Source organism: Zingiber officinale, chromosome 5B (assembly GCF_018446385.1).
Source record: "Zingiber officinale cultivar Zhangliang chromosome 5B, Zo_v1.1, whole genome shotgun sequence".
In the NCBI taxonomy this organism is placed as follows: Eukaryota; Viridiplantae; Streptophyta; class Magnoliopsida; order Zingiberales; family Zingiberaceae; genus Zingiber; species Zingiber officinale.
The window spans coordinates 99,442,486-99,466,744 of NC_055995.1; the positions used below are offsets into that span (position 1 = coordinate 99,442,486).

At 36.6% G+C, this 24,259-nt stretch overlaps 1 protein-coding gene across 1 annotated transcript; it reads left to right on the forward strand.

Annotated features, from left to right (window-relative positions):
• The first annotated feature begins 19,148 nt into the window (after positions 1–19,148).
• LOC121985163 (probable inorganic phosphate transporter 1-4) lies at positions 19,149–21,387 on the forward strand. Its single transcript, XM_042538461.1, has 2 exons — positions 19,149–19,305; positions 19,601–21,387. Exon 2 carries the CDS (start codon positions 19,641–19,643, stop codon positions 21,243–21,245), a length of 1,605 nt encoding a protein of 534 aa, XP_042394395.1. The 5' UTR covers positions 19,149–19,305; positions 19,601–19,640; the 3' UTR covers positions 21,246–21,387.
• The last annotated feature ends 2,872 nt before the right edge of the window (positions 21,388–24,259 follow it).

Sequence of the window (24,259 nt, forward strand, 5' to 3'; positions counted from 1 at the left end):
TTAAGACCGTCAGTCTCCTAGATTCGATGTTATTTTAATATTTTTTTTATAAGGCTAATTGTTGCCTCCAAGGTATAGTTAAGTTTATAATCATATCATATATATATAGACATAGATAAGGGTTAATTTTCAATAAAATTGATAGAAATATTTTTCTAATGGCCAATTTAATTTTTTAATATATCTCACTACGTAGCTATGAAACCGCCGCTTGGACACCTCAGCTTAACAAAAATATAAGATTAATTGTTAATATTTGCCACTTGTTCAAATTATCCCCAACTTTGTGTTTTTAATTTTTGAAGGAAAATTTGGTTGGAAGAAACAACTGGAGGATAGAGCTCACATGCTACCTTCTTTGTTCGTGTCCCATCGTGATCGGATTACTACCCATTCTATTTTCCTGAGTTAGTTATCATACAATAAATTTATAAAATTAAACAAGGATCAAATCTCAATAAAGATAGAAAAATTATAGTTTCCATGTGATAGTTAATTTTAATTTTTTAATTTACTTAGGAGTGGGACCCATCAAGATCATGGATTTACATAATCGCATGCTACATTCTTCAGACGTGTACGTATATAAAAATTTTGAGCTGATTTATTTTTACATAAATTTTTGGAAAATATATTCTTAATATATTTTTACTGGATTTTTGTTAAATCTGACCTGTGGGGAAGAGGCTGGGCCTAGCACATCACGGCCCATCTTAAGTCTGGGCCCATTTAGCCCATTGCTAGCTCTGAATCTGATTCGGTTGTCATAAAATCTGATGTGCCCATTATTTAGAGAGAGAAAAAAAAAGAACACTGAAGCAAATTGATAATTTCCAAACCTGTCATTGTAGATCTCGCTAAAAATAATAATAAAAATAAAAAATTGAATGATTCTGTACAGGTTTACAAGGAGATGCTCACATTCTCTGGTCATCGTTATCAACCATGAATGAATACATATACAATCGTCCAGCTGCGACGTTGACCTGCCCTGCGAGAATTTCCCAGCACTCTCCTCATGGACGACGAACACCTCAGCACTTGGACTGAATTCAATTATTCGCTATTGATGACGAATTTCATTCGAATATCCTCGAGCAGATTCTATCGACTGGCTGGCGTGAGACTGAGCGCCGCTGATGGGTCCCACGCGGTTTAGATGGGAGACCGTCGCTGGGTCAGTCCAACTCAGGACTTCCAAATTCCAATGGTGTGACCTCCCACAACATCAAAATTAAAAAATCTTATTCATATGTTCACTGTAAAAAAAATCTCTAAACAACTCTTTTATAACTCTTTACTTTCTTACAACTCTTTTATTTTTATTTTTTTTTAACAAAAATAAAAAATAAAAAAATATTTTAATTAAATAAAAGAAAGCACGGAGCGGCTCCCGCTTCCTGAGAAAGACAGAGTAGCTCCCTTCCGTCACCTCAACCCCATTACAATGGGGATGATGGTCCGCTTTCGTAGTAGGTTAATCTGAAAAATCAGTTGCTAAATCTAACGTGAATTTTTTTAAGAGTTTAGAATGTGCTAGTTATTCTATATGGAAATTTTCTATCGACCATGGAGATAAAATTAAAAACACAAGTGTTTTAATGAGAACCCTTATATTCGCAGAGAAAATAGTTTCTAATTAATTGCCATATTTGAAATATTTGAAACTTGCTGATCAAATATTTGAAACTTGAGTAATTTAAATTTACTTACATGATTTCATACTAATTAAATTTTAAAAACAAACACTTCTCTTATTGCTTGGAGTTATTTGATGTCTTATTTTTCAATTTCTGTCGCTTTGAAGGCCAAAATTGTCATGTGAACTTGCTGATCTAATTTTGGTCCATATATTGACTTTGGATAAAACTATTATATATATGGACTATCTAATTCTAAAAACAAGCATCACACGACGTATTTCTTTTTCAATTTTTAGTATTTTAAATTTATATAATAATTTTGCCAAAACTACGTAGACGTAGTGGTCGTCTTATTTCACAGATTGCTTTTAAAGTCAATTCAATGCCCTAATTTATACAAATATAAGTGCGTGTATGTTACAAGAAACTTAGTATAAGTCCCTCCAAATGGTAGGATGATTAAGATATGGAGTATTATTATATTAAATTATAAAATTAAAATTTGATGTGTTTAGATATGTTTTTCCATTACACTAATAGTTAGTAAGGGCTGAATTAACGGGAGCATTGGGGAGAATAAATTACTTTTTACCACATTTAAGAAAATTATTATATGAACGTAAGAAATATATAATAATAAATATATTTAATTTTGAGATTTCTATAAAGCTTACAGTACACTCAAATTCATGAAAAAAGAGAAAGCAACTAATTTAAAATTTAAATATTTACAAATTTAATTTGATTACAAAGTATTTTTCATTTTTTTTCTTCTCAGATGAACGCGAACATTGGGAATTGTTTTTTTTGTTAAATTACAATATTTATAAAGTTTTATATAATAAAAGGCAATTTTAAAATTATTCTCATATATATATATATATATATATATATATATATATATATATATATGACATTTGATAATAAAAATACATATTATATTATGATATTATTTTTAAGGCAACCGATTAAGCAAGCAATAAATCATTAGTTGCGGATCTTCGTTGATTTCGACGGGAACCTAGTTCACAAAGAATCGACATGGATTAGGAGCATTGTTCCTGGTTTATTTCTCTAGTAATCATTACAACCATACTGATCTACAAGGCTAATTGTTAATATTTGGCACTCATCGAAATTATCCCCAACTTTTGTGCACTCTGTATTTTTAATTTTTGAAGGACAATTTAGCTGAAGGAAAGCACTGTATCTTCTAAATAAACACAGCTAGTTCTAGGTGATTGACTCCATCTAGGTGATTGATTTGAACTTACGAAATTTTTTCATTGATCATCAGGAAGTGCTCATAGTGGACGGCTGATAAATTTAGCATCCCTTAATTATGTGCCACATTTAGAGGAAAATTTTTTATAAATGTATGGGTGCCCAAAATACCACGATCTCAGAAAGCGTTTAAGGAAGTGTATTGCACCGTAATCATGACTATTTTCGTTACACGTGTGAATAATCACCTCTCTCTTTATATATATAATCCAGGGGTCTAGAGTGAATTCAGGCACCTAGATTCACTCCAGGTGCCCTAGGTCGACAGAAGATTTTTTTTATTATTTATTTTTTAGGGTATATTATATATATTTAACATTTAAGATTTTAGAATTTAGGAATTGAGTTATAATGACTTTAAATCAATAAAATTTTTCCTTTAGGATTCAGGCTTCCCTCTTGAGTTATAGTGTTCCAAATTATAAATTTTAGATGCTCATGGATATATTATATGTATTTAGGGTTCAAGATTTTAGGATTTAAGAGTTGTGTTATAATATATTTGAGCCAATAATATTTTTCCTTTACTGTTCATGCTTACCTAAAATTATCCTTTGGTCTATCATATTTTCTATTTTCATGATAATTAGTACAATGATAAAATTTATTTTTAAAATACTTATTATCTTGAAATAAAGAGGTGCCTTCATCTTAGTCAATTTAGGACACTGTCTTTATAGTTCTTTTTCTATACAAAACACATAATGTGATCTTTATTTTTATGAATTGAGCTTGTTTACCTTCATGATTTAGGCTTTCCATGCTTGTTAAGATGACACAATCTTCCTCCTCATAGGTAGAGCTGTCAGACGGGTCAACCCATGGCGGGACGGGTCAGCCCGTGGCGGGACAACCATTTGGTGGGGCGGGGCGGGCTGACCCGTGAACATGGCGGGTTGGGAAATTTCCAACCCAACCCAATCCAAGGCGGGTTGCGGGTTTGGCGGGCCAACCCGCGGGCCCATCAATTTTTTTTTTTTAAATTAAAAATATTTCATATCTTCAATGTTTTACTTCGAAAAGGTTTCATCAATTAAATGTATTCACAAATATGTATTTTAAATATAAATGGACACAAACAAATACTTATGTTGGATGAAAAGTACTATTTTTATTTCAAAAGTATAACAAAGAAATATAATAAAATGACATAAAACTTAGTTTACATGTGTTTCTTAACCCGCGGGCCAACCCAAGCCCGTCGCGGGTCGACTCGCGCGGGTCGCGGGTCGACTCGCGGGGGTCGAGGGCCTAGGCGAGTCGGCCCACGGTGGGCTTGGGTTGATAAAGTTCCGACCCAACCCGGTTAAATTATTTGACTAGGCGGGCCAACCCGACAGACCCAACCCAAATTGACGGCTCTACTCATAGGCTCCGGAAGTTGAGGCTTTCATTGGTTTGAGTATTAGTGGTCTCTTCCCCTTAATTCTTGTGGTAAAAGCTTATTTAATTTCATTGTCGGATGTTGAGTACCTCTTAACCCTGAATCCTCAATCTCTTGAGCCAATGAGTCTCCCTCCTTGGACTCATCTTCATTTTATGTCGAGGTTGGATCTTTATGAAACTTGACCAATTTGCTCCATAGTTCCTTAGCATCTTGATATTTATCTATCTTACACAAAATATTATGAGGCAAGATATTAACTAGTAATTTAATTACCTTGTTATTTGTTTCAAATTTTTGAACTTGCTCCTCATTCTATTTACTCTTCTGAAAGGGTTTTTTTTCCTTTATATCTCTAAGAGCTTCAAAACCTTCCATTAGGACAAATTATTATTCTATATTCATCATCAATAAGTTCTCCATTCTTAATTTTCATTGAGCAACCCGTCGTAGTCCAAAAGGAGGTCGAATTCAAGTGTCGTACGTATCGAAATCTGTCCTTGAACTCCATTTGACTCCTTCAAAATATGAAGTTTTATCTTCTATCTCTAGCTTTATGCTCTGACGAAGGTTAATCCAATGGAGACATTATTCTAATATCACTTATTAGTGTTAGTATAATTGACCTCTAAAGTTTTAATGTTTGTTTGTCAATATATTTAATAGAGTTTGGTCAAGGTTGACCTAACCAAGAAGAAGTCATAACTAGAGATTAGGTAATGGTAAGTAGTCTACTGAGTGACTAGCAAGTCCAAGTGGTCAAGGTGATTGAAGGCTTGATAGTGGTGAGTAGACTACTAAGTGACTAGCAAGTCCAAGTGGTCAAGGTGATTGAAGGCTTATCAGTAGTGAGTAGTAGTTTGCTGAGTGACTAACAAGTCCAAGTGATCAAAGTGACTGAAAGCTTGGCAATGGTGAGTAATCTACGAGTCATTAGCATGTCCAAGTGGTCAAGATGACTAAAGACTTAATAGTGATGAAAAGTCTACTGAGCGACTAGTCCTAATTGAAGGTTAGACGATGAAAAGTCTTGGAAGAGTAAACTCCAATCAAGTGTGACCAGTGAATCTTGAATGTTGCTAATATTGTTTTACTCTACTATTTTATATTCTGTTAACTCAGTGTTATAAGAAAATGTCAGTTGGTCAAATTTATCATACACTAAGTAGGACCAAAGAAAGCTCAAACATGTCTGGAGGACCAAATGTTTGACGGGTGAGTTGAGGTAAGCTCCTAGAGTGGAGTGGTGAGGTCATGTCCTAGTCAGGACAACCTTAGGCGGTGATCTGACTCAAGAAATCAAGGGAAAATTCTAAGTTGATATCAAGACAATCCTAACTATCATATTAATGCATGCATACCTATTTGTTTTTAAATCTATTTTATAGGATCATTTTTATTATACCGTGCTAATTTTATTTTATAGAAAAATAAAGTTTGTAGTGATTAAAAGGTTCAATCGACTAAACTAAATGGTTCAGTTGATCAATCCCTAGTGATGAGATCATATCAAATTCAAATTGAGCCGAACAATAAAATATTATCTCGATCAACTGATATAGCATGATCAGTCGACTGATCCTATTTTAGTAACCGAAGTTTAGATAAGTTCAGATCAACCAACAAAGGAAACAATAGAATTCAGTCGACCAAATATAGGATTGGTCAACCGAACAGATTTAGTAAGAGAAAATTGGATAAGATTGGGTCAAGAAGCAAAAGGAAATTTAGGCATATTTCGTGGAAGATATTATTTAGGCAGATCGTGAACCTGGACGTGAAGCCGAACAAATTCTGGAGGTTAGTCGACCGAAAAAGGATCAGTCGACCTAATAAAAGGTTATAATAGGAGCCTCAGAGTCAGAGGCTAGAGATTCAACTCTTTCATCGTTTCATACTCTTCCTGTTGCTCAGAACGTGCAAGTGTTGCTACTATGATGTAGAAAGGCTCTCCGACAATCTATGCTAATCTTCTTTTCTTCGATTGTTGATGTATTATTTTTATTACTTGCATTTATTTAAGATGATAGTAGTCTATTACTAGCCACCTTCATTCATTATACGAGTTTGCTTCATATCCTATAGTGGATTGCCTATTGGAGCAGTCAAAGATCGTAGGCCTTAGAGTAGTAGTCGGCTAGATTACAAACCAAGTAAAACCACCCGAGTCTTTCTTGTCTTGTTTTATTTTCCAATGCGTTTTCGTATAAAGAAAGGTTTTTTTATGAGCAATATTCAACCCCTTCTCTATCATGCTTTTCGGTCGTATAGTTAAAACTAGTGAGAGCTAGAGGGGTGAATAGATTTGATCATTTCGTTTTGATTGTATGCTCGTTGTTTGAATGTGCAATGAAAAAACTTGAATTAAACTTGATGTCACATGCACAATATCTTAGTTTTACTTGGTATTTGTCTCTTAAGGTGACTAATCCAAAGCATAATCCTAGCGATCTACCGCCACTAAATCATTTCATTCTTCGATATCTTTCGGAGGTGGATAAGCTTCTTACAAACTATTTCTTACAAAACAAATAAGAACAAAGCAAATATACAAAAACAAATGAAAGTAACAACTTTGCACAAATCTTTGCTTTGAATGCTTCTTTGTGGCTTTGGATTGCCTATTGATTGTAAGAAATGCAACAACATTTTATATCCAAATCTTACACCTTCAAATCTTTATGAAATCCTCTTTTATAAGGTTGCATTCAGACTGATTTTCATCTAGCAATCGATTGTTTATCTTCACTAATTGATTATCATTGAATCTGATCGTTTAAAATTAATGAACGACTCTTTTTTACCTGACCAATCAATTGCTTAACATCACCAATTAATTAGTAGCCATCAATCGAACAGGGCAATCGATTTAGGAAGGTTCTATTCACTGTTGTAGTATTATCAATCGATTGCTGGAACTCACCAAATGATTGGTACTATAGCAAAAACCCTAAACCCTGAAGCACTATAACACCTAATCACTTTAGTAAAACCTAATTTTCAAGGTTTAGTGTTTACAATAACCCTGGTATTGTACCAACTGTAGTTATTGTAGTAGAAATCTTAGTTACTATAGTAAACCCTAAAAACATTTCAAAATCTCAATTTCAAGGTTTAGAGTTCATCGGTCGATCGATGCGCTCTATCAATCGACTGATACTCATATTTCAATCTTACCAGTTGAATTCTCATCTTGTTGAGTATCTGGTTAACCTCAATCTACCAAGAATTTTTTTGCTCAACATCCGATCAACCTTGACTTGCTGAGACTTCTTGTGTTGGTATAATTTGTACTAATAATCTAACTCAGATCTTGATAAATGACAAGGGATTTAAAGTGAGAGTGTTCTGTGGTTTAATTGTCTTACCAAGTGTGCAGGAGTTGACTGGTTTAAAGGACCTGACGTCAGGCTGAAATCTAGCTAGGTCCACGGGACCCTATAGCTAGTGGGACGTTCAGATAGGTCCACGGGGCCCAATATTTGGTGGAAAGTCTGGTTGGGTCCTCGAGACCTGACAACCAGCTGAAATCCAATTGGGTCTGTGAACCTGACAACTGGTAGAAAGGCTTGGTAGGTCAAAGGTAAGTCAAGCGACTGCAAGTGGTAAGTGAAGGTAAGCAACTGGGGAGGAGAGATCCAGTAAGGGCACGTTCCTGGTTGAGGGAACTGTAGGCGTCGGTCCAACTTATGTCCATTTGGGAAACTTAAGTTGAGACTCTGACTAGATCCTGGTCTCGGGGAGACAGGATCTAATTACTACTCTTATTTTATTGTGTTATGGTAACTCTGTTTTGCAAGGTAAATATATTTTCTATTGTCTGAACTAACCCTTTTTGCAAGAAAGAAAATGCTGAAGAAAAGGGGAGTCCGAGCACCTAGACCAGCTCACCTGGGCAGGTGCCTTGGGCACCCGAGCGATCCGGGCGCCCAGAGTCGGTCCAGGCGCCCGGACCTGAAAACTTATCCAGAAGCTGAGGTAGAGTGCATCGACTGGCTGAGCCACGTGGCCCAGTCACTCGAAATGGGCCTATATAAAGGTCTTCGACCAGGAGCTTCAAAAAATCAACTACTACGACTTTCACTCTTGTACGGTGCTCTGAAAAAGCTCCTACGATGCTATGAAGCTCCTCTGACAACCGGCAATCAAGAGTTTTTATTCTCTTTGTTGTCGGTAACATTGCTTCTAGTTCTTGTATTTAACTTATGTAATCGTTCGAGCTATTTGTAGATTGCCTAATGAAAGCACTCGACGAGTGCAGACCTTGAAGTAGGAGTCGTCGAATGCTCTGAACCAAGTAAAACTACTTATGTTAGTGTTTTATTTCTTTTCCTCTTTTATTCTTCCATTGCGTACCTATTTTTAGTCATAATCTTTGATGAATATTATTCACCCCCCCTTCTAGCATCTTTCCGATCCTACATCTTGTTGGCTAGCATCCCATCAATCTTGACCTATCGGGGTTTTATTGTTGTCTAACATTCGATAAATCTTGACCTATCGAGACTTCTAGTTTTTTGACATCTAGTCAATCTTGACCTGCTAGGACTTCCTTATTGCCTAGCTTCATATCAACCTTGACTTGCGAGGACTTTCGTCATCACCAAGTGTCTAGTCCTCCATGACTCACTTCGAACTTCCTTCTCATGCCAAGCGTCCGGTTCTTCATGACCAAGTTAGACTTCCCTTCTCATGTCAACTCTCTATTGGACTTTCGACCGCTAAGTGTCTAGTCCTTCATAACTCACTTGGACTTTTCTTCTCATGCCAACTCCCTATTAGACTTCCGACCATCAAGTGTCCGATCACCCATGACCCACTTAGACTTTTCGTCTTGTGTCAATTCCTTGTTGGACTTCTGACTGCCAAAAGTTTGGTCACCTATGACTCACTTGAACTTTTTGTATCTTGTTAAGTATCTAGTTAATCTCGACTTATTTGACTCTTCGCTCAACCAACTAATGATATTAATTGACTATCAAGTATTCGGTCAGCCTTGACCTCTTATCCGACTAATTAATATATTGATCAAACATCAAAATTCAATTTGAGTCAACTTGAGTTTAGTTAACCTAATCAATCTAGTCAACCTAGACATGAGTCAATTACACCAACACTAATTAGAAAATTATATTTTTCTACTAAGTACATATATTAAAATACCAAAGTTATATAGAAAATTTTACATTTACACATATTTGCATCATTGTTATTCTTTATCATGACTATTTTTTAAGACTATTTTTTAATTTGGTAAAAAACACTTAAATTGACTTATTTTAATAAATAATAGCTTCGGATTTTAACTGAAGGTTTAGAATATAAATTATAAGAAATCGACTTATTCTATTTCTTTCAGTGTTTTACTACTGCATCACGAGGGCAGAAAGAGTTCATATATTTGAAACTTGAGTAACTTAAATTTACTTACGTGATTTCATACTAATTAAATTTTAAAAACAAACACTACTCTTATTGCTTGGAATTATTCGATGTCCTAAATTTTCAATTTTGTTGCTTTGAGGGACAAAATTGTGATGCCACTAAAAAAAATAATAATTTAGGGATGAAAATTTAGAACGAAAAATATTCGTTCCAAAATTGTAACAAATTTGGTGACAAATCCCATAATTTTGGGGTGAATCCAAGATTCGTCCCCAAACTAGGACGAATCCAAAATTGAAAATTAAAAAAAGGAAAATAAATTGGAACACTTATATATGGACCTAGAGACACCAGAATTTTATGAAACAAGTTTTTATAAGTTCGTATCGTTCTCTTGATCGTAATAATATCCTCATAAATAATTTTGACCTAATATATTGAATGTTAGGAGTTTTTAATCTGAATTTGACCTAACTCGAGTTAAAAAATTGTCACACTCAAAATATTACTTCAAAATTATGGATGATGACATATTTACGATCAGAAGAACGATACAAACTTATAGAAACTTGTTTCATAAAATTCTGATGTCTCTAGGTCCATATTTAAGCCTTACGGATTTTTCTCCTTTTTTTAAAATTTTTAATTTTGGGACGAATTCAGGATTCGTCCCAGAATTGAAAATTAAAAAAAAAAAGGAAAAAAATCGGAAGGCTTAACTATGGACCTAGAGACATCGAAATTTCATGAAACAAGTTTCTGTAAGTTTGTATCGTTCTCCTGATTGTGATAGTATCCTCATAAATAATTTTGACCTAATATATTGAATGTTGAGAATTTTTAATCTGAATTTGACCTAATTCGAATTAAAAAATCGCCACACTCAAAATATTACTTCTAAGATTCGTCCCAGAATTAAAAAAAATTTTAAAAAAGGAAAAAAAATCATAAGGCTTAAATATAGACCTAAATACATCGAAATTTAATGAAATAAGTTTCTATAAGTTTGTATAGTTCTCTTGATCATAAATATGTCATCATCCATAATTTTGAAGTAATATTTTGAGTGTGGCGATTTTTTAACTCGAATTAGGTCAAATTCAGATTAAAAATTCTCAACATTCAATATATTAGGTCAAAATTATTTATGAGGATATTATCACAATCAGGAGAACGATACAAACTTACAGAAACTTGTTTCATGAAATTTCGATGTCTCTAGGTTCATAGTTAAGCCTTCTGATTTTTTTTTTCCTTTTTTTTTAAATTTTCAATTCTGGGATGAATCCTAGATTCATCCTAGAATTGGGGATGAATCCAGGATTTGTCCCAGATTTGGAGACGAATCCATATATTCAGGCACTCCACCGCCCACAAAACAACTATAGTGGAGTAAGTTTAAGGTATATTTTCTTGAGTTTAATTCAAATTTAAAGTGAATATATAATAAATTATTTTTCTCCATTTCAACGGTTAAATAATTGGGACGCGAATGATGAAATGGAGATCCGTAGAATATTTAAAAAGAAATGTGACGATCACATCAGACATGTATTAAGTCACGCCAAGAATCGGGGAAAAAAGTCAAACTTCATCACCGAAGAAAATTGGGAGAGGATCATCAACTTTTGGGCAACGGATGAGAGTAAGTAAAGGAGTAACCTGAATAGAATGAATCAATCTCACAATTTTGGTGACTCATTGTTGGATCGAAAAGCGCTAGACCGGGGGGGGGGGGGGGGGGGGGGGGGGAAAAGCGCTCGTGGTTTTCACTTATCATAATCGAAAATTTTCGAGTAATGCAGTGGAAATAAATAAAGCAAACATAGAAGGACCCAAGTATTTACTTGGTTCGGAGCCTAGGGCGACTTCTACTCCAAGGCCCACACTTATTAAGCGTTTACTTTGGGCAACAACTATATCGTGCAAAAGGTTACAAGAGTATTACAATTTAACAATATTGAAAAATCTATACCGACAACAAGAATTGAAGATTCACAGCTTGGGGTCGTCGGGGACTTGTTGTAGCTCAACCGGATCGTCTCATTAGCAGTGCACAGCTGAAGGATGGCTCGGAATGTGTTGTTTTCAAGTGATGGTCGAATACACCTTATAAAGCAGTGCACCACTGAGGTCGCCTTTAACCTCCTTGAAGGTGCCCTCATCCACGCCGAGTTCGCTGCGCGGATGAGCTCTGAAGATGTCGTCGCTGATCCACTTGAAGGCACCTCCATACCTGTTGAGGGCGCCCTCAAGCCTGTCCGAGGCCCCTCAAGACTCCATGAGGGTGCCTCCAGCTCCACAACGTACACATCTCCTCCTTTACACCTGAGGCGCCTCCAAACTCCATGAGGGCGCCTCGGGTACTGTTCATCCGAGGCATGCTTTGCTTTTTGGTGACTACAAAACATGTTAGTCCACAAAATACCAACATATCATACAAAATAAAGTTAGCACATAATAAACACAATAACATAAATATTTTGACAGTCTTCGGACTGTTCGATTTTGACTTCAGATTTCCGGCTAGAAAGCCTAGGTCGAATCGACGCCTACTGTTCCCTCTGCGGGGAACGCATCCTCACCTACTCCACTCAAGAGAGCATACCTGATGCCAGTCCGATCCTCCAGACCTATTGGACTTTCTGCCTAGGGTTACCACCCCTAGGACCTAGGATTACCACCCCTTAGGGTTTTTCGCCACCTAGGGTTACCTCCCCCTAAGACCTAAGGTTACCGCCCCTTAGGGTTTTCCTCCACCTAGGGTTACCACCCCCTAGGACCTAAGGTTACCACCCCTTAGGGTTTTCCACCACCTAGGGTTACCACCCTTAGGACCTAGGGTTACCACCATCTAGGGTTTTCCACCAGCCTAACCATAATTAGGACTTTCCTGCAAAGCTCAATCAACATATCAGATAACAAAACAACTTAACTTTGAACCCTTTGACATAATCAAAACACAGGTTCGATCGTTGGATGTTTCGCGCACCAACACTCATCTGCTATATATGCGGGAGGCTCCATTAACATAGATGAGCATAAACGGAGATTGGTAATTTTTTAACTCTTATAATAATTTTTCATCTATATCAAATTATTTCATTATTTGTAATTATGTTTTTTCAGACCAAGGAGATGAGGAAGGAGTCCTCTTTCATTGATACGTTCACCCGCACTTTTAGAAAAAAAGATAAGACTTGGAGTGGGGCGGAGCAAAAGCAGTAAAGGTTGGAATTATTATTTATTTGATCTTAATATATGATTTAGATTTTAGTAGTTAAGTACTTTCACTATCTTAATATTATATGTGTTTCTATTATATCTAATCAATATCTTATGTCTTTTAAACATAGGAAAAATATGATGAACTCGAGCTAGCCCAAACATGCTCACATGTTTGTGGTGTCGTTAGTCAGGGGTATGAGGACTCTGTTGGCAATAATTTGAGTTTATGGTTGGAGGTTAGTGGAGGACCAAAATGGGGAAGGATATTGGGGATGGGTTCCTTAAGCATAACCCAAAGAATAGTTGGAACATCTTCCTCCTCACCAGCACTTACAACCCAAGTAAATAACTTGGCTAAAGAGGTTAGCAATCTGAAGGAAATATTATCGCAAAGAGACCTAGAAAGGGCACAAAGAGACCTAGAAAGGGTGCAAATGGAGCAAGATATGAGAGAGTTGTGCCGACAACAAGATTTTATCATGCGACATCTTCAGTTGAGCTCCACTCTAAGTCAGATTCCTTCGCATGACGATGATGATGATGGCGACGATGATGGTGGTGATGGTTGTTCATGATTTTAATTATGTATGATGATTATTTGTCTCATAATTAGTATTTTAAACATTAGTCCATGGCTTGTTAACTTTTCTAATTTTTATTTTAATTAATATTGTTAATTTATTTTTAATAAGGTTGGTGAGATGAAATATATGTCGGAGAAAAAAGTAAATATTAAGTAACACCCCCTTAGTTGAGCATGTTATACTTTTAATTTTATTTATTTATTTTTTATCAGTTGCATTTGAAAAGTTAAATAAGGGTATCATTCTGTTTATAAATTTGTTGAAATTTGCAGCTACTGCATTATTAGCTACTGCATTATTAGTTCAAATTCCGAATTATGATTAGAGTTTGCCTAGCAACCAAGTAACCATGAGTACTAAAAGACTAGTATCAACTAATTGATCTTGACTAGTTGTGTTTTCTTCATTTGAGACATTTTCATATGATAGGAATTTTAAGAATACATCTCATGCTCTCCATGTCAGATGGAAATATGATATTTGTAGCTATTATTTGATATGGTGAAATAGGTTGTGTCATAACAATTTGATGTTATAAAATAGGTTGTATCATATTTAGTATACTTGTAGTTAGCTTCAAGATACTTCTTATAATTTAATTTACCATTGCTATAAAATGGATGGTTCATACTAGCTTCAAGGTGCTTCTTACCATTTAATTTACCGTTGCTATAAAATCCTGATTAATGCTCTCAATATTTTTTTGATTAAATAATTATGAGCCATTTTGGTATTAATTGTACAGGAATTTTTTTTTCTCATTGTAAAGTTATCTTATTGTCTAATTATGAGTTGTTATAAATACTACTATACTTTCTTCTTCTAATTTAAAAGGGAGTACATGATATTGGTAAACTTATGAATGTTAAGTAGATTATGCCCATATATTTTTTGCTCGATTCTCTTTGTTTCCCTTGGTTCTAGTTTATTTATCATCATAGGTTGTCACTTTATCATCTTAAATTACTACTATGTAGAGTGAGTCCTTACCATTATTGCAACGAATCTGCCTACATAAATAGGGTCATTATTGCAACCAATCTAAGTACATTGAAGCTATAGTTCGGTTATTTGCCTTTTGTTTCACTACTCAATATAATTCCTATTAATACTGTTATCACCCTCTACATCTTCTACGTGTGTTTGACATCTTCAAACACTAGGGCTACTGGCTGGATCTGTTTCTATGCCTACAATACAATTTATACAATATCCTCAAGCACCAAGCCTCAAACCAAGTTTGTGGTGCCATACTCCCATCCAAGCAAACTAATTATGAGACTGTTAGAATTTAAGTAATTATCTTTCTGATTATAAATTATCTGGTTTATTTGTTTGTTGTTATACAGGAAAAGAAGATTTGATGGGGAAGAAAGCTTTTGCGGACAAAGAATATAAGTTGTATCTTAGTTTTTTTTTTAAATTTAAATCCTTGTTTAATTTCTTGGATTTTTGGACTTGTATAACTTTTGGAGTGTTGAACTTGTATAATATTTTGGAGTAGTTTGAAGAAGAAAGATCTTGTATAACTTGTTGAGACCTTTGAATTTGTTGTATTATGATTTGATTTCAATTATTAATAGATGTATGTGAAATAGGATGTGATAATGTTAATTAGGATGTGTTGAATGTATATAATGTGTTATTTGAATTTGTTGAATATATGTATGTATTGATTGAATTGTAGAAATAAATTGTTTCTGGATTTTTTTTTATTTAGGGATGAATTTGACAACGAAAATAATTTGTCGCCAACTTATCGTAAATACTGTATACCGATAATTTTGTGACAAAATCATTTTCGTTCCAAATTTTGTCGCAGAATCTGGGACAAATACACAGATTCATCCTAGATTCTCGGACGAAACCACAGATTTGTCCCAGAATCTATGACGAAATATGGGACGAAGACTTATATGTTGCAAATTAAATTAGTATTTTGTTGTCAAATTCGTCGTAAAATATTCGTTGCAAAGGTTTGATGAAAATTAGCGACGAATTTGACAACGAAAATCTAATTCGTTGTCTAATTTTGTTGCCAAATTAAGGACAAACTTGACAACAACAAAATAATTTGTCATCGAATCCGTCCCAAAATTCGTTGCTAAGTTTGCAACAAAATAAATATTCATTCCAAAATTATATACAATATTGTGACGAATAGAGTTTTTGGTGTAAGTTTGGCTATAAATTTGGGGACGAAAATATTATTCGTTGTTAAATTTGCAACAAAAAAATATTCGTTCTAAAAGTTGGCAACAAGAGGTTTGGGATGAAAATTTTTTCGTCGCATAATTCATCTCAAAAAATTTTGCAATGAATTTTTTTAATAAATTCGTCTCAGAAAATTATATATATATATATAGTGTCAGTGGCGTAGTCAGAATTTACAATCAGGGGGGGGGGGGGGGGGGGCAAATTCAAGCTAACCATGACACACTGTTGAGGTCATGCCTGATCTCGCCACCTCGCTGCAAGGTCGTAGCCCAGGCAAAACCTCACAGCGAGGTCGCGGCCAAAGAGAGATCTCTCCCTGTGACGCCGTTGCCAATCTATCGCTAAGAGAGGAGAGGGAAGGGCAGAAAATCGAGCATACCGATGGGACGATGCATACTGGTGCTAGAGATCGAAGAGGAGAGGATAGGAACGTGCTAGAGATTGGAGAGGTGGTCGATCAGATAGGAAGATTTTAAGGCGTTGGGAAGAAAAATAGAGAATAAAAATCTTAATTAGAAAATTAATTATTGATGGAAACTTAATTCAATCACTAAAATAGCAACGGAAACTTAGTTTGTTGCTAAATTAGTGACCATAATTTATTTCAATTTCTAATTAGCGACATAAATTAAATTTCATAGCTAATTGTGAGTTTTCTTATAGTGAATTATATGATGAGTTGCAATAAATGATATGATTTAATTGATCAAATTTTTGAAGGCTCGCCAATGAAATTAATCACCTTCATATAACAAATCAAACAATGCTTGACTAGCAAACAAAAATATAAATATATGAAAAATTAACATTATATGTTTTTCCAACCCTTAAATTCGTAATCAAAAGAAATAAAGCAAGAAAATTTTACCTTAATCAAAAAGTGTTTGCTGTGGAGTATCGACGAAGCGACGATGACAACGCTGGCAGCAAACGATGTCAGTGCTAGTGATAGCGGCGTTCGGCGATAACAACATGGACGACAACGACATCAATGTGCGACGGAGGATTTTGAGGGTAAAATTAGGATTAGGGAAAGGGAAAGAATAATAAAGGGATTATAAGAGGAAGACGACCACGGGAGTGAAAAAAGGAAAGGGGATTAGAAGGAAGAAAAAAATATGGGAAGGGAAAGGGAAAAAAAGTACAGGCAATGGGAGAGAAAAAAATATCGAGGGAAAGAAAAAAGTTGGAGAGAAGAAAAAAAAGGTTTGGGTTCTCTTATTTGTTTTAATTGAATAATTTGTAAAAAAAAAATCTTGATATTTTTAGAATTTATAATTAAATTATTTTTAAATAATTTCACTATATTAATTTTTTCCCTAAATTTCAGGGGGGGCGGCCGCACCCCCTTGGCCCTATGTAGCTACGCCCCTGTATAGTGTGAACTTGTTGATCTAATTTTACAAATAAATACCCTTTGTTAATTTTCAATTGGACACTCTCAAGTCTTAACTTACACAATGTATTATTTTTTTCAATTTAATTCAATTTGGGTCCATATATTGATTTTGGATAAAACTATTATATGGACTATCTAATTCTAATAAGAGGCATTACTTCGTATTTCATTATTAAACTCAGCTCACACGACCTATATTTTTTCTATTTTTTCTTTTAAATTTATATAATAATTTTGCCAAAACTACATAGACGTACATAGACGTAATTCACATATTGCTTTCTGGGCCAATTCAATGCCCTAATTTATAGAAATATAAATGCAGGCATTTAAGAAAATTATTATATGAACTTAAAAAAATATAATAATAATAATAATAATAATAATAATAATAATAATAATATATTTAATTTTGAGATTTCTATAAAATTTACAATAACTCAAATTCATGAAAAAGAGAAGAAATAGAAATATAGATACCGGACAAAATAATAGTAAATCAAAGAAAAGAAGAAAAAAAAGGGAGAAATTCACTGACGGCAGAAAAATAAAATAATGTTTGCAAGGAAAATATATTATTCATTTTTTATTTGTAAAAAATCAAGAAAAATATTATATCATATGTCATGTATAAAATTTCTTATATCGACTACAAATTTAAATTACTATCTAAGTATAATAAATTTAAATTTTACATAAACATGCCTTGGGAATTTTTTTTTCTCTTGATAATCCATGGATTCAAGTTGGTCCCAGGAGATAGACGATTTTCCTTCTACTTCACTTATCAAATAAATCTAAAACACAACTTATAGCCAACCTTTAGAATATTCATCTATCTTAAAATTCAAATTCTATTTCTTTTATTTATTTTTTAAGTGTTTTACCATTACATTGGAGATTAGGAATCTTATCTAATGATTGTAGAACCACTGTGCAACTAATTTGAATTTTAAATATTTATAAATTTGATCACAAAGTTTTTTTTTCTTTTTTCTTATCAATGAGCAAACATTGTTCTGAATTTATTTTTTTAATAATATTTATAATGTTTTATATAAAAAAGGCAATTCTAAAATTATTCATATATATTTATGTAACATTTGATACATAAAAATACATCTTATATTATGATATTATTTTTAAGGCAACCGATTAAACAAGCAATAAATAATTAATTATCGTGATCTTCGTTGATTTCGACGGGAACGTAGTTGTTCACAGAGAATCGACAAGGACTAGGAGCATTGTTCCTTGTTTATTTCTCCATTAATCCTTACAACCATACCGATCTACAAGGCTAATTGTTAATATTTGCCACTTGTCGAAATTCTCCAACTTTTGTGGGCTGTGTCCTTTTAATTTTCAAAGAAAAATTTGGTTTGAGGAAATCACTATATTGGAAAATCCGTGAACATTTTTAGATAGCCAATTTTTGCTTTTTGACGAAAAATCTCATTAGATCCCTTGCTACTTTCTTCACACGTGTGAGTGATCATGTATATAAAAAGTTCGAGCTTATATATATATATATATATAAATATCTTTTTATATATATATATATATATATATATATATATAAAGATATTTTAATATATATATTTTAAAATATCTTCTTAGCGTCCGAACGCGTGGAGCTATTGAAGGGGAGCACGTTAGGAATAGTTAAAATTCTAAATGAGTTTTTGTTTTTTTTTAATGAACCCAATATACCACATAAAAAAAATTCAATTCCTAATATGAGTCATGCATATTCCATTAATTTCAAGAAAAAGAACATGTTTAAATTTTTATTATTATTTTTAAATTATAAATTTTAAATCTCACCTCAGCAATGCTCGAAGACATTTTAATTAACTTTTTTTTAATTTAATAAACTTGTATCGGAGATGTACAAGGAAATTGAGCGGCTCTGGCATCGAAAAGGGCATCTAGTCCACTTCGTTGACTCCTACGCGTCCGGCCGTTGACTTGTCCGTCAAGATTATCCAGACCTTCCTTGGGAAACGCCTTCCTCTGCCGCTCGATTATTAATACGCCCTTCCGCTGGGCTTCCCCTTCCAACCAAAACCGCCATCGTATCCTCTTCTCATCTTCCGGGAGACTTCCACCGAATCTGCTCTCATCTTCCCGGAGACTTCCCTCCGAATCTGCTCTCCATCTCTCAGTTTTCGTCTTCAGGTATTTATTAAGTTCTTCCTCTGTCCACTATGGTTAATTACTCGGAGTCCAACCTGTCCCACAGATCACTGAGGATACAAAATCTTTTTCTTTTTGATGTTTCCATCTGCCCACTTTTTGGAAGCTTTTTTATGAATTTTCCTTTTGTTGTTCCCTCTTTTTGCTTGATGGTTCTGGATTCGATGACTTTTGAGGAATCTTTGTACTCGATCGATCGTCCCCCACTTTGGTGGTAGCTTTGACAAATTGCCTGATTCCTCTTTGCTTGCCTGCGGTTGTTTGTGCTGCTAAATAGGGAGTGAAGGAAGCTGAGGAGAAGGTGAATTTGTTCGACCATGGCACGGGAGCAGCTTCAAGTGCTCAACGCTCTAGATGTGGCTCGTACGCAGTGGTACCATTTCACGGCGATCGTTATCGCCGGCATGGGCTTCTTCACCGACGCCTACGACCTGTTCTGCATCTCGCTCGTCACCAAGCTCCTCGGCCGCATCTACTACTTCGACCCCAATTCGGCTTCCCCTGGCACGCTGCCGCCCAATGTCGCCGCCGCAGTCAACGGCGTCGCCTTCTGCGGAACGCTCACTGGACAGCTCTTCTTCGGCTGGCTCGGCGACAAAATGGGACGCAAGAAGGTGTACGGCATGACTCTCATGCTCATGGTTATCTGCTCCATCGCCTCCGGCCTCTCCTTCGGCCACACCGCTAAGGGCGTCATAGCCACCCTCTGTTTCTTCCGCTTCTGGCTCGGCTTCGGCATCGGAGGCGACTACCCGCTCTCCGCCACCATCATGTCGGAGTACGCCAACAAGAAGACTCGCGGCGCTTTCATCGCCGCCGTCTTTGCGATGCAGGGCTTCGGCATCCTCACCGGGGGGATCGTCGCCATCATCATCTCTGCCGCCTTCAAGAGCCAATTCGACGCACCGGCGTACAAGGACAACCGCGGTGGGTCCACTGTGCCGCAGGCCGACAACATCTGGCGTTTAATCCTGATGCTCGGTGCGCTTCCGGCGGCCTTGACCTACTACTGGCGGATGAAGATGCCGGAGACGGCGAGATACACCGCCCTGGTCGCCAAAAACGCTAAGCAGGCGGCGGCCGACATGTCGAAGGTGCTCCAGGTCAACATCACCGAGGAGAAGGAGAGGGTGGAGGAGCTAACGATGAGGGAGTCCAACAACTTCGGACTCTTCTCGAGGGAGTTCGCCCGTCGCCACGGTCTCCACCTCCTCGGCACCACCACCACGTGGTTTCTTCTCGACATCGCCTTCTACAGCCAGAACTTGTTCCAGAAGGACATCTTCAGCACCATCGGGTGGATCCCCAAGGCGGACACCATGAACGCCATCGAGGAGGTGTTTCGCATCGCGCGCTCACAGACTCTCATCGCGCTCTGCGGCACCGTCCCGGGCTACTGGTTCACCGTCCTCTTCATCGACACCATCGGCCGGTTCGCCATCCAGCTCATGGGCTTCTTCTTCATGACCGTCTTCATGCTCGGCCTCGCCATCCCCTACCACCACTGGACCACCTCGGGCAACCACATCGGCTTCGTCGTCATGTACGGCCTCACCTTCTTCTTCGCCAACTTCGGCCCCAACAGCACCACCTTCATCGTGCCGGCGGAGATCTTTCCGGCGCGCCTGCGGTCGACCTGCCACGGAATCTCGGCGGCGGCGGGCAAGGCCGGTGCCATCGTGGGGGCCTTCGGGTTCCTGTACTCGGCGCAGAGCAGGGACATGTCTCACAGGGACAAGGGCTACCCGCCCGGCATCGGCGTCCGCAACTCCCTCTTTGTGCTGGCGGTCTGCAACCTCTTGGGCATGGTCTTCACCTTCCTGGTTCCGGAGTCGAAGGGCAAGTCGCTCGAGGAACTGTCCGGCGAGAACGAGGAGGCTGAGCAGACCGCCTGGACCGCTGCTTCCAAGCCACCGGTTTAATGTGATTCAAGTTCCTCTACACTTATTTTACGTCTCTCATCACACTGTTAGTGTTACACTACTGATTATGCATCGATATATAATGAGAGATGAAGTAATTACATTATATAATTAATGAATGTGTGAAATGTTTTAATCTGCATTACCTTTGTTCGTCTTCATGTTTAGTGACGTTGGTCCTGAAATAAAGCAAATGTTAATCACTGCGTCAATAGCGTAGAGTAGGATCGCATGCATTCTTTCATGCGTCTTAATTCTTGCCGTGAATTAAGGTGAAAGCTTCTGCAATAGATTATTCTCTGCTGCTCTATACAACTAATGTACCCCGGGCCGGATCAGTCCGTAACCAGGTCAATGGGATTGCCCATTGACCTCGATCGTCTGGCCCGGTAGTCCAAGCACCTAAAAATCGGTGGATCACTAGTTCAAGTTTTTTTTTTTTTAATAATTTTATTATTATTATTAAGTGTGTGGTTAACCGACAGTTCCTTGTTGTTCCTAATGAGAATGATTTTCATGAGATATTTTTCGACGATTAAAATTATTTGGTATTTTTTAATTAATGACTATGATTATGATTTAATGTATGTTATTATTCAAAATTTATGATCCGATAATAATGAGAGGTTTCATTGGAGATAAATCAAAGTAAGAAAGACTGACTGACATGAAAGTCAAAGTTAAGTGGGGTGATACGGTATATAATGGTAGGATTCGGTCATCGGGAATAAAGAAGACGTGATAGTCAGAAGTCAAGGGGATATAACAGTCAGGAATTAAAGAGACGTGATAGTCAGAAGTCCATGACTATGATTTAATTAGGGGTGTAATCGAGCCGAGCCGAGCCGAACTCTTGGATGTTTGAATTTGACTCGTTTATAATCGAGCCGAGCTCGAGCTTTATTTAACGAATATATTCATGGCTCACGAGCTTTTATCGAGCCTCAACGAGCTTAATAAATATAAATTATAAATTTAAATATTCAATAAAAACTAAATTATATATTTTTAAAAAATTATAATATTCTTGTTAAAATTTATAATTTTATTCTAATAAATAAATTTAATATATTTGTCTATATTTTTCATAAGTAGAGTGTAAAATCTATAAATTCACTATCAAAACTATTATTGTTTTCATTTAAAAGTTGATTTGTGAGCTTAACGAACATGTTCACGAGCTAACGAGCCGAATATTGTAAAGCTTGAGCTTGGTTTGTTTATCTTAACGAGCCTTATTAAACGGGCTCAAACGAGCTTTTATCGAATCGAGCTTCGAATAGCTCACGAGCGGCTTAGCTCATTTACACCCCTAGATTTAATATCCGCTATTATCCAAACTCTATGATCCGGTAATAATGAGAGGTCCCACCAAAGATAGGTCAAAGTAAGAAGGATTGGCTGACATGAAAGACAAAGTCAAACGGGGTATCCAAGTCCGCCGAGCGGACCGGCTACGGCTTGACCGAGTACTGCCGAGCGTATCGGGTACTGCCGAGTGAATGGTACAAGCTCGAGAGACAAGTAAGCCAGGCCTTTCCCGACCGAGTAAAATTACCCTCCGACCACAAATAAAGATAAGCAGCAACTGGTCTTGCTGACTAAGCACCATGCCCGGTCCGACCGAGATAGCTGAGGACAGTCAAGAAGTAGGGAAAGGAACGAGCCAACAAGCCCAATTGACACTACCGAGTGAGAGAAGCCCGACCGAGCAGCTATTTGTCGGCCACGCATGGTCCCGCCAGATATCTTATCATATTCTTTTAGGAGTTTGTGCCACTGACAACAAGGCATGTCCAGCAGGCAATCATATTTTAGAAGCTTCCAGGTTATCACGTCAAAGGGTTGCATGACTGCTTAAGGGATGGTGTTAAGGACACTTTTTGACCTGTCTCTTCCTGGGATACCTAAGAAGACATGCCTATGCCTTGAGAGACGTGCACGAGCGCTATGTTGACACTATAAAAGGGAGTTCCATCTACAGGGAGAGGTATGCGCAACTTCGTCTTCTACATCTATTTGCTACAGTTCTCCATTTCATAAGGTCACCGGACACTGACTTGAACGTCAAAGGATTAACACCGGGAACCCTTTCCTGGCCCGACACTGACGTTTTTATCTTACAGAGTTACGTGGAGTCTTCATAGCGTTAACTGTGCAACTATATCTCCAGCTTGCTATCTTCACTGTTTTCGGACAAGATCACTCTATAAATAGAGAGTATATTTATCATTTCACACATATCTTCTCTACACTCATTCTCAATTTCGCATTCTCTATATTTTTGTGACTTCAAGTCTCCATTTCTACGCACTTTCGTTTCAAACTTTCAACTACAATGGAAGGAGAATGTGGAGGTTCATCATCTCAATCTTGGAAGGGAAAAGAAATAATGAATCTGTACGAGGACCCCAAAATTTAATTAACCGATGATGAGATTGAACACCTTCCAACACCCAAAACATAAGAAAGTACCGATATAATTACTTCTAAGGTTCGGAAAATTCCTCCTTTAAAATATTCTATTTTCACTAAACATTTTAAGAAAGTCATTCTTCTATTAGGAGAATTGTATACAAAATGTAAGCACTGCAATGTTTCCTATAAATTCCAAACCTGTAGTGGCTATGGGTCATTGATGTTAGGGTCGATTTGTAGATAGAGGGGGAGGGGGGAGGGTGAATAGCTCATCGCGCTTCGTTTGCTTGCTTCATAATGATGATATGCGACAGAAAGAAATATAAACAAAACTCACAACGCTAACACGTAGATTTACTTGGTATCCACCTCAAGAAGAGGTGACTAATCCAAGGATCCCCACACGACACACTCTCCACTATGAAAAAAACTCTTTCTCGGTAACTACCGAAGGCGGAGAAGCCTTGTACAATCTCTCAATACAACAAGAAGAAAAGAAGAAGCAAATAAAAAAAAAATCTTACAAGATTTTACACAAATGAAATCCTAACTAGCTTCTTCTTCTTGTATAAAACGCCTCTTGACCTTGGAAGTGT

Excerpts from the sequence above, each read along its gene's own strand:
- LOC121985163 (XM_042538461.1), top strand. The coding sequence starts at position 19,641 with ATGGCACGGGAGCAGCTTCAAGTGCTCAACGCTCTAGATGTGGCTCGT.